The 16,845-nt window shown below is 46.5% G+C and overlaps 1 protein-coding gene across 2 annotated transcripts in view; it reads left to right on the forward strand.

Annotated features, from left to right (window-relative positions):
* The window catches only part of SENP7 (SUMO specific peptidase 7), a 126,722-nt gene that overhangs the window by 44,079 nt on the left and 65,798 nt on the right, over positions 1 to 16,845 (forward strand). For both annotated transcript variants that reach the window (XM_073586182.1, XM_073586181.1), the window contains exons 8-9: positions 7,721 to 7,872; positions 15,532 to 15,648. In XM_073586182.1, coding sequence (XP_073442283.1) covers positions 7,721 to 7,872; positions 15,532 to 15,648 — 269 coding nt within the window. The remainder of the gene's footprint in view (positions 1 to 7,720; positions 7,873 to 15,531; positions 15,649 to 16,845) is intronic.

Here is a 16,845-nt window from a genome sequence, read left to right on the forward strand (position 1 = left end):
ACTAAATCACACTTGCAGCCAGTTGACATGGATTAAAGTTGACTCAACCTCTGTCCTGTGTCCTTGTGTGTACCACATTGAGCATAGAGAAAAGAAAGAAGACCAAAGAACTGTCTGGGGACTTGAGAAACCAAATTGTGAGGAAGCATGAGCAATCTCAAGGCTACAAGTCCATCTCCAAAGACCAGAATGTTCCTGTGTCTACCGTGCACAGTGTCATCAAGAAGTTTAAAGCCCATGGCACTGTGGCTGACCTCCCTATATGTGGACGGAAAAGTAAAATTGACAAGAGATTTCAACGCAAGATTGTGCGGATGTTGGATAAAGAACCTCGACTAACATCCAAACAAGTTCAAGCTGCCCTGCAGTCCGAGGGTACAACAGTGTCAACCCGTACTATCCGTCGGCATCTGAATGAAAAGGGACTGTATGGTAGGAGACCCAGGAAGACCCCACTTCTTACCCCGAGACATAAAAAAGCCAGGCTGGAGTTTGAAAAATGAAAAATCCTAAAACGTTTTGGAAGAATGTTCTCTGGTCAGATGAGACAAAAGTAGAGCTTTTTGGGCAAAGGCATCAACATAGAGTTTACAGGAGGAAAAAAGAGGCATTCAAAGAAAAGAACACGGTCCCTACAGTCAAACATGGCAGAGGTTCCCTGATGTTTTGGGGTTGCTTTGCTGCCTCTGGCACTGGACTGCTTGACCGTGTGCATGGCATTATGAAGTCTGAAGACTACCAACAAATTTTGTAGCATAATGTAGGGCCCAGTGTGAGAAAGCTGGGTCTCCCTCAGAGGTCATGGGTCTTCCAGCAGGACAATGACCCAAAACACACTTCAAAAAGCACTAGAAAATGGTTTGAGAGAAAGCACTGGAGACTTCTAAGGTGGCCAGCAATGAGACCAGACCTGAATCCCATAGAACACCTGTGGAGAGATCTAAAAATGGCAGTTTGGAGAAGGCACCCTTCAAATATCAGGGACCTGGAGCAGTTTTCCAAAGAAGAATGGTCTAAAATTCCAGCAGAGCATTGTAAGAAACTCATTGATGGTTACCGGAAGCGGTTGGTCGCAGTTATTTTGGCTAAAGGTTGTGCAACCAAGTATTAGGCTGAGGGTGCCAATACTTTTGTCTGGCCCATTTTTGGAGTTTTGTGTGAAATGATCAATGTTTTGCTTTTTGCTTCATTCTCTTTTGTGTTTTTTCATTTAAGACAAATTAAATGAAGATAATAATACCAAAGAATTTGTGTTTGCAATCATTTTAATGAAGAAACTGAGTATTATCTGACAGAATTGCAGGGGTGTCAATACTTTTGGCCACAACTGTATTTACCCAGATAATGAAAAGACTGATCCATAGTGCTTTTGCGTAACACTGCATATATTCACTGAAATTTGGGCATTTAAGCAAAAATCCAAGAAAGAAAAAAACAAAATATATTAAACACACAGTACTGTGCAAAAGTTTTAGACGTGTGGAGAAAATGTTGCAAAATATGAATACTTTTAAGTCAGTTTATTTTGATCAATTACCAAAATTGAAAGGAAATATATAAAAATTAAATGCAGATCATTATTTGCTGTGGACACCTTTTGCCTGTAAATCAGCATCAATTCTTCTACGGGCACTTTCACACAGTAGGGGATTTTGTAGGATGGTGACGTGTTGAAGACAGTTTTAGGTCGCACATCACACATTGTGTTGAGACTGAAGACCGCAAGATGACTGATGTTCAAGATGTGCTGCTCAAGTTTTTTTTGGAAGAAGCATTAAAGGGAATCTGTCACCCTTTTTTTCCCCTATTAGCTGCCGGCATAGACATCGGGGGCTTATTTACAGCATTCTGTAATGCTGTAGATAAGCCTCCGATGTAACCTGAAAGAGAAGAAAAACATGTTATATCATACTCACGGAGGTGGGCGGTCCGGTCCGATGGGTGTTGTGGTCCGGTCTGGCGCCTCCCTTCTTCATGCGATGATGTCCTCTTCTCCAGTCCTGAAATGGCTCCGGCGCAGGCGCATTGCTCTGCCCTGTTGAGGGCAGAGCAGAATTCTGCAGTGCGCAGGCGCCAGACCTCTCCCGACGCCTGCGCACTGCAGGACTCTGCTCTGCCCTCAGCAGGGCAGAGCAGTGCGCCTGCGCCGGAACCATTACAGGACGGGAGAAGAGGACGTCATCGCATGAAGAAGGGAGGCGCCGGACCGGACCGCCCACCTCTGTGAGTATAATATAACGTGTTTTTTCTTCTCTTTCAGGTTATATCGGAGGCTTATCTACAGCATTACAGAATGCTGTAGATAAGCCCCCGATGTCTATGCTGGCAGGTGAAAGGCCAAAAAAAGGGTGACAGATTCCCTTTAAGAAGTGGCAACGTTGAATTCAAATTCCATGTACAATCACAACTGTTTGCAGGCAGCAGTGAAGCTTGATGTGGATTTATTGCAAACTTGGTGCTGAACTTCAGCAAATGTATTTGTGAGTTTTGCACAATTAATGGTGTCCTCAATGCTGAGAATTTCAGGCAGATATTTATCCATCATACAACTCCATCATTGAGGCATCTAGTTGGCCTAAATGTTTTCTGCAGCAGGACAATGACACATACAGCAAATGGTAAACACAATCTTCAACTTGAAGAAGAGTAAAGGTACCGTCACACTTAACGATGCACCAGCGATCCCGACAACGATATGACGCTATCAGAATCGCTGGTGCATCGCTAAGTGGTCGCTAGTGAGCTGCCAAACAGGCAGATCTCACCAGCGACATAGCAGTGGTCGCTACTTACCTGTCAGACGAGGCGATGAAGGCGTCCTCCCGCCTGCGTCCACTCGTCGCTCGTCTCTACAGCAGGACGCCCAGCAGGAAGCTGACGACGAGAAACGGCCCAGGCTGTTCTCGCTCGATCAGCGATAATCGGCCGGGGAGTCGGTCGGAGGTAAGTATCACACATAGCGATATCACTGCTGCGTCACAAAACCAGTGACATTATAGCGATATTGCTAGCGATATCGTTTAGTGCGACGGGGCCTTAAGGAGTCCTGAAAGAGATTTTATGGACCTCCACAGAGCCCTGATCTGAACATTATTGAGTCTTTGTTGGATTACAGAACAATAGAGACAGAACAATGTGTAAAAGCCTACAGTGAAACATTTTTAAACTGCCACAAATTTTGTTTTTCACAAAGTTTTCTACTTTAATCTTTATATTGGCAATATGCATTAATTATACAGTGGGTACGGCAAGTATTCAGACCCCTTTTAAATTTTTCACTGTTTCATTGCAGCCATTTGTTAAATTTTTCTCATTAATGTACACTCTGCATCCCATCTTGACTGAAAAGAAAGAAATGTAGACATTTTTGCAAATTTATTAAAAAAGAAAAACTGAAATATCACATGGTCATAAGTATTCAGACTCTTTGCTCAGTATTGAGTAGAAGCACCCTTTTGAGCTAGTACAGCCACAAGTCGTCTTGGGAATGATGCAACAAGTTTTTCAAGACACCTGGATTTGGGGATCCTCTGCCACTCTTCCTTGCAGATCCTCTCCAGTTCCGTCAGGTTGGATGGTGAATGTTGGTGGACAGCCATTTCCAGATCCCTCCAGAGATGCTCAATTGGGGTAGGTCAGTCAAGAATGGTCACAGAGTTGTTCTGAAGCCACTCCTTTGTTATATTAGCTGTGTGCTTAGGGTCATTGTCTTGTTGGAAGGTGAACCTTCAGCCAAGTCTGAGGTCCAGAGCACTCTGGAAGAGGTTTTCATCCAGGATATCTCTGTACTTGGCTGCATTCATATTTCCTTCAATTGCAAACAATTGTCCTATCCCTGGAGCTGAAAAACACCCCCATAGCATGATGCTACCACCACCATGTTACACTGTTGGGATAGTATTGGGCAGGTTATGAGCAGTGCCTGGTTTTCTCCACACATACTGCTTAAAATTAACACCAAAAAGTTCTATCTTCATCTCATCAGACCAGAGAATCTTATTTCTCATAGTCTGGGAGTCCTTCATGTGTTTTTTTAGCAAACTCTATGCGGGCTTTCATATGTCTTGCACTGAGGAGCGCGTTCAGTCAGGCCACTCTGCCATAAAGGCCCAACTGATGGAGGGCTGCAGTGATAGTTGACTTAGTGGGTCTTTCTCACATCACCCTACGGCTTCTGTGGAGCTCAGCCACAGTGATCTTGGGGTTCCTCTTTACCTCTCTCACCAGGGTTCTTCTCTCACGATTGCTCAGTTTGGCTGGAAGGCCAGGTCTAGGAAGATTTCTGGTGGTCCCAAACTTCTTCCATTTAAGGATTATGGAGGCCACTGTGCTCTTAGAAACCTTGAGTGCAGCAGAATTTTTTTTGTAACCTTGTCCAAATGTGTGCCTTGCCACAATTCTGTCTCCGAACTCCTTGGCCAGTTCCTTTGACTTCATGATTCTCATTTGGTCTGACATGCATTGTGAACTGTGAGGTCTTTTATAGACAGGTTTGTACCTTTCCAAATCAAGTCCTATCTGTTTAATTAAACACACCTGGACTCCAATGAAGGAGTAGAACCATCTTAAGGAGGATCACAAGCAGGGCTGTGGAGTCGGAGTCGTGGAGTCGGAGTCGGTGCTCATTTTGGTGGAGTTGGAGTCGGTATAAAATGGACCGACTCCGACTCCTAAAATATATAATAAATCGGGTACAGTAATTCAATGCAGGATGTGCTGAATATTTTTTCATAGGAGTTTGGGAAAGTTATGAAATGTCCTATAAATGGCTGTTATATTCCTGATCTAAGGCTACATTCACACACAGCGTTTTTCCTGTGTTTTTTGAGGATACGTTTTTCAGCTGCAAAAGCTCATCATCTTTTTAAAAAACTGCACCACCTGAAAGGTTTTTGAGCTCATAGATAATGTTTTCAATAGCAAAAGCAGATTAGAAATCTGCTCTATCTATCCATTTATCCATATCTGTCTATCCATATCGTATCTGTACCAAAAAGAATGAAAACCGGGTAGTACACCAATATATATTCTGTTCTATCTAAATATCTTGATTATTGGATCATAAAAATGATTAAATGTCTGAGGTTCACATTGTACTACAATAAATTTTTCACTTAAATATAAGCAATATTTGTGGGAGTCGTGGAGTCAGAGTTGGAGTTGGAGTCGGTGTAAGGGAAATTGAGGAGTCGGAGTCGCAGGTTTGGCTTACCGACTCCACAGCCCTGATCACAAGGAAATGGACAGCATGTGACTTAAATATGATTGTCTGAGCAAAGGCTCTGAATACTTAAGACCATGTGATATTTCAGTTTCTCTTTTTTAATAAATTTGGCAAAATTTCTACATTTCTGTTTTTTTTCAGTCAAGCAGGGGTGCAGAGTGTACATTAATGAGAAAAAAATTTAACATTTTTCAATTTACCAAATGGCTGCAATGAAACATGAAAAATGTATAAAGGTCTTAATACTTTACTTACCCACTGTAGATTAAGTGATCAGATGTGCTGAAAAATGTTGTTTTGTTATGAAAATTGACATAGTGTTGGTCAAAAGTAATTTTAATCCTCAATCCTATAATCCATTTATTGCCATAATCTAAACTTTTCTAATATAAAATTCTCTATCCTTCCCAACTATTCTAACTGCCTTTTTATATATATTTTTTTTTTTAATCAATTTTCATTTGAGAATCCCAGTGCATTCTAGTATATTCTAATAAAGCATAATCAGGGGTCTTGTTTCAGGATTTGGGCTAGTCCTATCGCTATGTGCACACAGACAGCGCGCTCTCTGTTACCAGCTCAGATCAACTGTAGCAAGTCGGCAACAGTGCGTGTAGTCAGAATACCCTGCATACAGGGACCCTTTTACTGTTTTACTTTGTCCACATACAACATTACATAGATATCCACATACAATTGTGCTCAAAAGTTTACATACCCCGGCAGAATTTTTGCTTTCTTGGCCTTTTTTCAGAGAATATGAATGATAACACCAAAACTTTTTCTTCACTCATGGTTAGTGGTTGGTTGAAGCCATTTATTGTCAAACTACTATGTTTTGTCTTTTTAAATCATAGTGACAACCCAAAACATCCAAATGACCCTGATCAAAGTTTACATACCCTGGTGATTTTGGCCTCATAACATGCACAGAAGTTGACACAAATGGGTTTGAATGGCTACTAAAGGTAACATCCTCACCTGTGACCTGTTTGCTTGTAATCGGTGTGTGCGCATAAAAGCTCAGTGAGTTTCTGGGATCCAGACAGACTCTTGCATCTTTCATCCAGCCACTGATGTTTCTGGATTGTGAGTCATGGGGAAAGCAAAAGAATTGTCAATGGATCTATGGGGAAAAAGTTGTTAAACTGTATAAAACAGAAAAGGGATACAAAAAGATATCCAAGGAATTGATAATGTCAGTCAGCAGCGTTCAAACTGTTATTAACAAATTGAAAATCAGGGGCTCTGTTAAAACAAAACCATGATCAAGTAGACCCAGCAAAAATTTTGTGCACAACTGCCAGGAAAATTTGTGCGGAATGCAAAGAAAAACCCACAAATAACATCAGCTGAATTACTGGACTTTCTGAAAACTAGTGGTGTGGCTGTTTCAAGATGCACAATAAGGAGGAGGCACTTGAAGAAAAATTGGCTGCATGGTCGTGTCGCCAGAAGAAAGCGATTGCTGCTCAAATACAACAAAGTATCTCGCCTACAATATGCAAAACGGCACAGATACAAGCTTCAGAACTTCTGGAACAAGGTAATTTGGAGTCATGAGCCCAAAATTAAACTTTTTGGCCACAACCATAAACGTTACATTTGGAGAGAGGTCCACAGGGCCTATGATGAAAGGAACACCATTTCTCCTGTAAAGCATGGAGGTGGATTGCTGATGTTTTGGGTTATGTGAGCTACAATGGCACAGGAAACTTGGTCAAAGTTGAAGGAAAGATGAATGCAGCATGTTATCCCCAAATACTGAAGGCAAAATAGCAATCATCATTCTGGAAGCTGCGCATGGGATGCACTTGGACGTTCCAATATGACAAGGATCCAAAACACAAGGCCAAGTTGACCTGTCATTGGCTACAGCAGAACAAAGTGAAGATTCTGGAGTGGCCATCTCAGTCTCCTGACCTCAATATCATTGAGCCACTCTGGGGAGATCTCAAGCGTGCAGTTCATGCTAGACAGCCCAGGAATTTACAGGAACAGGAGGCTTTTGGCTAAGAAGAGTGGGCAGCTTTACCATCTGAGAAAATAAAGAACCTCATCCACAACTACCACAAAAGACTTCATGCTGTCATTGATGTTAGAGGGGGCAATACACTGTATTAAGAAATGGGGTATGTAAACTTTTGATCAGTGTCATTTGAATGTTTTGGGTTGTCATTATGATTTAAAAAGAGAAAACAAGGTAGTTTGACAATAAATGGCTTCATTCACCCAACCACTAACCATAAGTGGAGAAAAAGTTTTGTTAATTCATATTACATTCATATTCTCTAAAAAGAGGCCAAGAAAACAAAAATTGTGCCTGTGTATGTAAATTTTTGAGCACAACTCTACACCTGCACAGACATACTACCCGATTATTGAAATCTTTCACAGTTATTTTAACTTGTTTTTTCCTCAAATGTTTAAGTTTACTATTTTTATTCAATACATTACTATTACGTTATAAATTACTATTTTATTGTCTACACCCAGTTGTTCTGTCAAGTGATGAGGAGGAAAGAGGACATGAGAAAGGTCTATTAATGAGGAATGAGCAAACTTTGTTGGAATCATCAAATGAAACGAAGGAAGATGATGAATGTGAAGACCGGTCTCCGTCATCCTGTAGTGATGAGGAGCCTATGGTATGTTCATAGCTTTACTGTGAATGTATTACACAAAACAATCATGCATTTCTAAGAATTCGTTCCCACGTTCAGGATCTGTTGCAGTTTTGACGCTACAGATTGTCTGCACCATTTCCGCACCTGTTATGCAAATTGGCGGACACGCAATTACGTTTTCTCGTTCGCCTTATTGGGGGACACAACAGAGAGACCATGGGTGTATGCTGCTGCCACTAGGAGGCTGACACTATGCACAAAAAAAGTTAGCTCCTCCTCCGCAGTGTACACCCCACCGACCGGCAGGAAGTTCCCCAGTTTAGCTTAGTGTCAGTAGGAGGTGGACATGGGTCTTTTATTAGACCCTTATCTACCTCGTCGTGCGTCGTTCCTTTACAGGTTTCGGAGGGATACGGAGTGAACAGTCACATCCGTACTCCCACAAAGAGACTATGAGTACGGCATGTACTGCCACCCCGTATCCTCATAGGTCTCCGCGGCAGGGCCAGGAGCCTCGCACAGGTGCGTGCCAGCTATACGGACGGTCCTTGCCCCCCGCCTCCCACCATCTCGCCTACCAGAGCCTGACTGTTGGACGAGGCGTGGATTCCATAAAGACGACAGACAGCGTGGGATTCTCAGGTACCTTTATTGTGGCCCCCGGCCTGGGTGAGTATGCGGTCTAGCGGTCCCCCGGCGTTTTCATCCTAAGGCGGTCGCCAGGGGACCACGGTAGGGCCTGCGCGCCCGCTTCTCCCCACGGTCGCCGCATCCATGAAGGCTCCTGTTCTTTCGGGCCTTGTTCTGCGCCCCCCCCCCCCCTGTTTTTTCTTCATCCCGGCAGGGGTATACAGGGGTCGGGCTGTGGGAAGCAGGGACGCGGCCCGGGGTTGCGGCCCGGTGTTGCGGCGCGTCTTCCGCGCCGACCCCCTGCTGACAGGCGGCCGGCGCTATTAATTTAGGCCCCGGCTTCATCTCGGGCCTACCGCTGCGTCGCGGCCACGCCCCCTGCCCCTTTCTTCTAAGCGGGCTTCTCTCCCGCCCGTCCTAGGCCTTCCCAGCCCCCTTGCCTCACACCAGCCTGCTATTGGACAGCGGGCGGTGCTAAGGGGATCTCTGCGGCGAGCTCCGCCCTTCTTCTCCCTCTGGCAGCGCGCCCTTTCCCTGGTGGTCGCCATCTTCTCAGCCTGCCAGCCGGACCTCATTCCCTGCCGGATTTCGGTCGCTGGGCCTTTTTTTCAGCCGGATTGGCCTGGCTTCATCCTGCAGCCAGATCAGAGAGCGTCGCCCTTGGGGACACCGGACCGTGAGTAGCTCTGCACCTGCAGACTGACACCCTTCTCTGCCTTCTGTTCCCCAACCGGCCGGCACTGCCTCTCTTTTCACTATGTCCAACGCTAAGTCTGATCGTACCCGCTCTGCGTCCAGCCCGACGCCGCTCAGGAGCCATCCATAGCCCCAGGGGCGAGTGAGCCCCCCATGCCGGGTTGGGCCTCCTCTCAATCACAGTCAGTGGCAGACCTCATCAAGGTGTCTCAGTCTCTAGTAGCCGTTCTGGACAAGTTGCCCTTGGGAGCTTCGGCGGGACCCAGCACGTCTCAGGACGTCCCATCTGAGCCAGCCAGCGGCAGTCGCAAGAGGCCCAGGCAGGACCTCCAGGCGGAGTCCTCCCCTCGTCCTACCTCACCCCATAGTCCCCAGCACTCTCCCTCTCGGGCCTCCTCCCCCGAGTCAGGCGAAGCGCTTTCGGAATCGGAAGGGGTCTTAGAGCTGGATTCGGACCAGGATGCGAACATGAAGGTTACGGTGCAAAACCTCATTGCCGCGATTCACCATACCTTTGACATCGCTGACGCCCCTGCGAAATTCTCAGATCAGGAGGTTTCGTCCAGACGGGCGGAAACACCATCCAGGGTGTTTCCCTTCCATTCTGAGTTTGGAAAGATTTTTACAAAGGAGAGAGAAGATCCGACCAGACGCTTTCAAAGAGGAAAGCGTCTCTGCGTGCTGTACCCGTTTGCTAAAGAGCTCACGGACAACTGGGCCGCTTCTCCCTCGGTGGACCCTCCCGTGTCCAGACTTTCTAATAATACGGTCCTTCCGCTGTCAGGTGTGGCGTCGCTAAAAGATTCTAATGATAGAATCATAGAATCTCTAGCAAAATCTGCCTTCGAAGCCGCATCAGCAGCGGTATGTCCAGTCTTTGTTTCTTCTTGGGCAGCAAAGGCCATATCCACTTGGGCAGATGACCTTCGGCAGGGCATTCTGGATAAGGCACGACCAGAGCATTTGGCCGATCTCGCCAATCAGATTTCCCATGCGGGGGATTACCTGCTTTCTGCCTCCTTGGATGCCGCATCTTGCGCAGTTCAGGCGTCAAGTAACATCGTGGCAATCCGACGTACAATTTGGCTCAAGGCCTGGCAGGCGGACTTGTCCTCTAAAAAGTCTCTGACCAATCTGCCTTTTCAGGGAGTGCGTCTCTTCGGATCACAATTGGATCAGATTATTAAGGACGCTACCGGAGGTACGAGTTCTCTTCTCCCCTCCAAGCCTCGCAGACCTCCTCCAAGGCGTCAGTTTCGTCCCTTTCGGACTTTCCGCCGTTTCAATACAGCGGAAAACCCTTCCAACCAGCAAAGGCCACAGGCACGTCAGGAAAGAAAGAAGGTTTCCTTCAGGCCCACTCCGTCCTGGCGGTCCCACTCTTCCCAGGGAAGACCGTCCAGATCTAGATCTGGACGGTCTACGTCCGCATGACTACCATCGGTCTCCCGTGGGTCCCTTCCAATTGGGAGGTCGACTTCTCTTCTTCAGCGACGTCTGGCTCGCCTCAGTAGAGGACGCTTGGGTCAGAGAGGTTGTATCAACAGGATACAAAATAGAGTTCATTTCTCTTCCACGGGATCGTTTCTTACAATCCCCTCCGCCGAGGGATCCGGCCTTGGTCCCGGGGTTCGGTTCGGCCATCGCCTCTCTTCTCAGTTCCGGGGTGATTGTGCCCGTTCCCGAATCGGAACGCTTCACAGGGTTTTATTCAAACCTGTTTGTGGTGCCGAAAAAGGACGGGACAGTTCGACCCATCTTGGATCTCAAGTTACTCAACAAGAGAGTTCGCCTTCGCCACTTCCGGATGGAGTCAGTTCGCTCGGTAATTGCTTCCATGGAGAAGCAGGAATTCATGGGTTCCATAGGCATCATGGATGTCTATCTACATGTGCCCATATTTCCCGGACATCAGAAGTTCCTGCGGTTTGCGATTCTTCACGAACATTACCAGTTCGTCGCGCTTCCTTTCGGGCTCGCCACCGCTCCCAGAGTCTTCATGAAGATTATGGCGACGTTGATGGCCTTGTTGAGGATCAGAGGTCTCGTTCTTTTTCCGTACCTCGATGATATCCTGATCAAGGCCCCCTCCTTTCAACAGGCCCGCCTAAGTGTGGCGATCGTTCTAGACACCCTGTCCACTTTTGGGTGGATCGTCAACCGGGAAAAGTCCTGTCTGGTCCCTACTCAACGCCTTGTGTTTCTGGGCCTTCTGTTCGACACTCGTCGGTCAAGGGTATTTCTCCCACAAGACAAGATTCTTTCCCTGCAGCAGGGCGTGCGATCATTACAGATCACACGGTTTCCATCCCTCAGGACAGCCATGAGGGTCCTGGGGAAGATGGTGGCGGCGATAGAGGCAGTTCCCTTTGCCCAATTTCACGCCAGGCCACTCCAGCAGGCCATTTTGTCCAGGTGGAACAGGTCGGCTCTGTCTCTGGATCGTCCGGTTCGCCTTTCCTGCCGGATCAGGCGGTCTCTCAACTGGTGGTTGACGTCTCCCCTCATTCTCTTGGGGCGGTCTTTTCTTCCCGTTCACTGGCAGATTGTCACTACGGACGCCAGCCTCATCGGCTGGGGTGCAGTGTTCCGCAATCACACTGTTCAGGGTCGATGGTCGACTCAGGAATCAGCTCTGCAGATCAATGTCCTAAAGATACGGGCGATCCATCTAGCTCTCGTCCACTGGGAAAGGCGCCTCAAGGGCCTGCCTGTCAGGATTCAGACAGACAATGCCACAGCGGTGGCGTATATCAACCGCCAAGGGGGGACACGGAGTGTCTCAGCCCTGGCGGAAGTGTCCAGAATTCTTCAATGGGCAGAGACCTTTGTTCCAACGATTTCCGCGGTTCACATTCCCGGCGTGGACAACTGGGCCACCGATTTCCTCAGCCGCGAGGGTCTCGCGGCAGGGGAATGGTCCCTACATCCGGAGACCTCATGTAGACCTCATGGCATCTCGCCTCAATAGGAAAGTCCCACAATTCGTGTCCAGGTCTCGGGACCCTCTGGCAGTGGGCGCCGACGCTCTGGCCGTCCCTTGGTCACAGTTCGTGCTCCCCTACCTGTTCCCTCCTCTGCCTCTTCTTCCGAAGTTGTTGAAGAAAATCAAAGCAGAGGGGATTCCAGTCATCCTCATCGCCCCGAATTGGCCCAGAAGGTCTTGATTCGCAGACATTGTCAACCTTCTCGCGGACGCCCCCTGGAAGCTTCCCGACGGGCAGATCTGCTGTCTCAAGGCCCGATTTGCCACCCCAATTCTCGGTCGCTCAATTTAACGGCGTGGCTGTTGAGACCGAGGTTTTGAGACGGGCAGGATTCTCTGATCGGGTAATTCATACCATGATCCGCGCCAGAAAGCCTCCTTCTTCGAAGATCTATTACCGTACTTGGAAAGCCTATTTCTCCTGGTGTGAGGCCAATGACATCGCGCCCTTGGTTTTTTCGCTCCCTTCTATTCTGGCGTTTCTTCAGGCAGGGCTGGATGCGGGGCTTGCTCTCAGTTCCTTGAAGGGTCAAGTTTCGGCACTGTCCATTTTATTTCAGAAAACGCTGGCCTCCCGGCCCCAGGTCAAAACCTTCCTCCAGGGTGTGGCTCACACGGTTCCTCCGTACCGAGCTCCCGTGGATCCTTGGGATCTTAATTTGGTTCTTCAGGTTCTGCAGGGTCCTCCTTTTGAACCTCTCAGGGACGTTTCCCTTTCCCTCCTTTCTTGGAAAGTGACCTTTCTGGTGGCCATTACCTCCATCCGGCGCGTGTCGGAATTAGCGGTACTTTCTTGCCGCTCTCCTTTTTTGGTCCTTCATCAGGACAAGGTAGTTCTGCGGCCTCCGCCCTCTTTTCTTCCGAAGGTGGTATCTTCGTTTCACCTCAATGAGGACATTGTTCTGCCATCCTTCTGCCCGAGCCCAGCTCACCCTCGGGAGCGGTCTTTGAACAAGCTGGACCTAGTCAGGGCATTGAGAGTCTATCTAGCCCGGACGACTTCCTTGCGGAAGTCAGACTCTCTGTTCATCACCCAGCCTCAAAGGCCACTATTGCGCGCTGGATCAGATCGGCAATTTTGGAGGCATACCGGGTCAAGCATCGAGTGGCCCCTCCAGGGATCAGAGCGCACTCTACCCGGGCGGTGGGTGCCTCCTGGGCGGTGCGCCACAGAGCTTCCGCGCTGCAGCTTTGCAAGGCTGCAACGTGGTCATCGGTTCACACCTTTGTGAAATTCTACAGGGTCCACACCTACGCTTCGGCGGACGCCAGCCTAGGTAGAAGGATTCTGCAGGCTGCGGTGGCGAGTCCACTGGCCTGATGGAAGTTTGTTTCCCACCCCAGGGACTGCTTTGGGACATCCCATGGTCTCTGTGTCCCCCAATAAGGCGAACGAGAAAACAGGATTTTTTGGGTTGCTTACCGTTTCTCGGAGCCTTCATTGGGGGACACAGCACCCTCCCATGTTCTACAACTCCTGTTCTTATGTTTGTCGGTTTGTTACAGTTGAGTTGTTTGTTCTGTTTTCAATCTATTCTGTTACTTCTCCTACTGCTTTCTCACTAACTGAGGAACTTCCTGCCGGTCGGTGGGGTGTACACTGCGGAGGAGGAGCTAACCTTTTTTTGTGCATAGTGTCAGCCTCCTAGTGGCAGCAGCATACACCCATGGTCTCTGTGTCCCCCAATGAAGGCTCCGAGAAACAGATTTTACGGTAAGCAACCCAAAAAATCCTGTTTTTTTTACACATGTGTAAATTCCTTATTAATGCAGGTATATGGGGGAAAAGTCGCATATGTACCCGCATGAGAAATTGACATGCTGCAGATCTGAAAGAAGCTTCGCATGTCAGTTTCCGCGGGTGATCCGCAGGAGCACATAGACACACAGTGGACATGGGATTTCTAGAAATCCCATCCACTATGCTGTAATATCTGGCCGCTGCCTTTTTGACACTACATAAATACGCAGCATCAAAACTGCAGCAAATCCTGAACGTGGGAACGTACCCTAATGCTCTGCTCATAAAATTTCAGTAAAAGACCTTTCAGCTGTACTGTCAGATATGCTCCAGTGAGTGCTTGTATGTCTAAGAATGCAAAAAACTATCCTGAAGCTTCTTTTCTCGGTATTCTGAAGCGTTTCCCTCCCATGTTATTCCATAAGAATTTATTGGTAACTAGATTTCAAACCTCCCTGGGTTAGAGTCCCGTTTCACTTAGTGACGCACCAGCGTTCCCGACAACGATGTGACGTGGTAAGGATCGCTGGTGCGTTGCTAAATGATTGCTAGTAAGCTGCCAAACAGGCAGATCTCTTCAGCGACGAAAAAATGGCCCAGGACATTCCTACACAATCAGCGATATCCAGCAGGGGGGTCGGTCGCTGTTGTGTGTCACATGTAGCGAGATCACAAAATCGGTGACGCATTAGCAATTTCGCTATGTGAGACGGGGCCTTTAGAGTCTTTCTCTAGTCACATTGGGACAGTCAGACTGTTTGGGACACACTCTCAACTAATAACACCCAACTGTCCCATTTTTTTTCCATTTTTTTTTTTCAGGAGGAATTACAGCAGCTCTTTGCATAGTTCTAAGTAAACTGCCCTTTCCACATGTGTAATATTATGCGAATAGGAGTATTTACTGGAACAGACTTGCTGACTGATGGGTTCTGAAGATTTGGAGCTCTGTAACAGACCAAAGTGTTGGGAAATATTACCTGTAGAAAGATATAGTAACAGTGATCAGCTATTCAGTATAAAGGGTTCTTATTCTACATTTATATTAATGACCTAGAACATGAATATCTGTTTGGTGGGGATCCCATGGCTGGCAACCTCACTGATCAGCTGGTCTCAGTGCCAATGGTGACTAGATTTTAGCTGTATGTGGAGCTGAACAGCACAGCTCTGTAGTCGCTGCTGCCGAGTACTGCAGAGCCATCTCTTTTTTTTTTTTTTTCTCTAATAGGAGCCATGAAAGTATAGACATCTGTTAGGGCATACGTTTTTAGATTATTGCATCTGTTTTAGCTTTCCCAGTCTTACTGGGCTTTCAGTGGCTGACATTATAGTGGATGGCAGAGTGGCCTCTTGTGTGAGCGCACGGAGCTTTATTATTGCCGCCTTCTAGTCTATCATTATGTTGATCTATAGCAAAATGTAAGCTCCCAGATGTTGTGCAGCCACTTGATTGTCTGTTGATTGTGGGTACAATAGAGAGAAAATCTGGCAAACGGCAAATCAATTGACCAAAAATAGTTACAGTAATGAATCTTCTCTTGTTCATAATCAAACACAATTTCAACAATGTAATATAATGAGCCCAAAGCTTAAATTTTCTAATTAGCCATTTTCTGAAATACAGGATTGTTCTGCCTCTGTATCAGATTCACCTCCAGAATCTGAGAACTCCGTGCTGCAATTAAGGTTTCTCACCGTGTATTATGGCAAGAGGAAAGGATACGCAGACGGCTTTGCTACGGTAATGTACTAACAGGTTTATCACATTGATGTCCCAATAAACATATTAGTGTTAGATCTTTCTCATGCACATGGTCCCTCTGCCCAGATTGCCAGATTGTCCACAGTCGGTAGGGCAATTCCTGTTACAGTGTAGGGCAGAGGGAACCAGCACATGCCACCAGCATTCAACACACTATATAGATAATTTTCCATGGAATTGAAAACTAATCAGGGGTGCAAAAACTATTATGTAAAGGCAATAGATGTATTTTTTTTTTTTTTTTTAGTTTTTAACTTTTACAATTGACAACTTGAGTTTTACTTGATGTGATGTGAGTTTCTATAATAATATAGGATTTCATTGTTGGGCTATTAAATATGAAAATGAAAGGGAACCCCGGTCAACAACTTTTTTCCCCCAAAATGGTTTGTATGGCTGTGTAGCTCTTTGCAATATAATGCAGTTTATAGCTTATATCCCAAAGTACTGCTTCAGCAGCAGGAGACTGCGTTTTAAGGTATTTGCAAATGAGGCCGTAGATTGTAAGCATGTGAGAACAAGGTCCATCTCTCCCTCTGTAACTGACAGTCTTTTTACGTCCAAATTGTGTGTGTGTGTGTATATATGTAATATACACACACGTATGTGTGTGTGTGTGTGTGTGTGTGTGTGTGTATATATATATATATATATATATATATATATATATATATATTTAGATTACCCATTTAATTTCTCTCTCCTCTGATGTGCGATCACATCAGAGAGAGAGAAATGGGGTCCCCAAGAAGTTCCAGTGTCCCTGGACCCTCCTGCCTCCCCCGGCCGCTGGCGTCTTCTTCCGGGAAGAAAATGGTGGGATCATGTGCAGTGCACCCGCTGAGATCTGTCGGCCTGAACCTGGCAATAATAGGAAATTTTTCCTATTGGTTCATTGTGATCACTGTGATAGGGTCTATCATAGTGATCAAAATAAAAAAAAATGTATCTCCCCCATAGTTAGGTAAAAATAATAAAAATTTTTTTTTATTTATTTCCATTTTTCCGTTAGGTTTGGGCTAGGGTTATGGTTGGGCTCAGGGTTAGGGATTTGGTTATGGTTAGGTTTACAGTTCGGGTTAGGCTTGTGGATAGGGTTGGGATTAGGGTTAGAGATGTATTGGGGTTAGTGTTGGAGTTAGAATTGGAGTTGTTCCACTGTTTAGGTACATCAGG

The sequence above is a fragment of the Dendrobates tinctorius genome, unplaced genomic scaffold (genome assembly GCF_039654945.1).
Source record: "Dendrobates tinctorius isolate UK_male_01 unplaced genomic scaffold, ASM3965494v1 ptg000091l, whole genome shotgun sequence".
In the NCBI taxonomy this organism is placed as follows: Eukaryota; Metazoa; Chordata; class Amphibia; order Anura; family Dendrobatidae; genus Dendrobates; species Dendrobates tinctorius.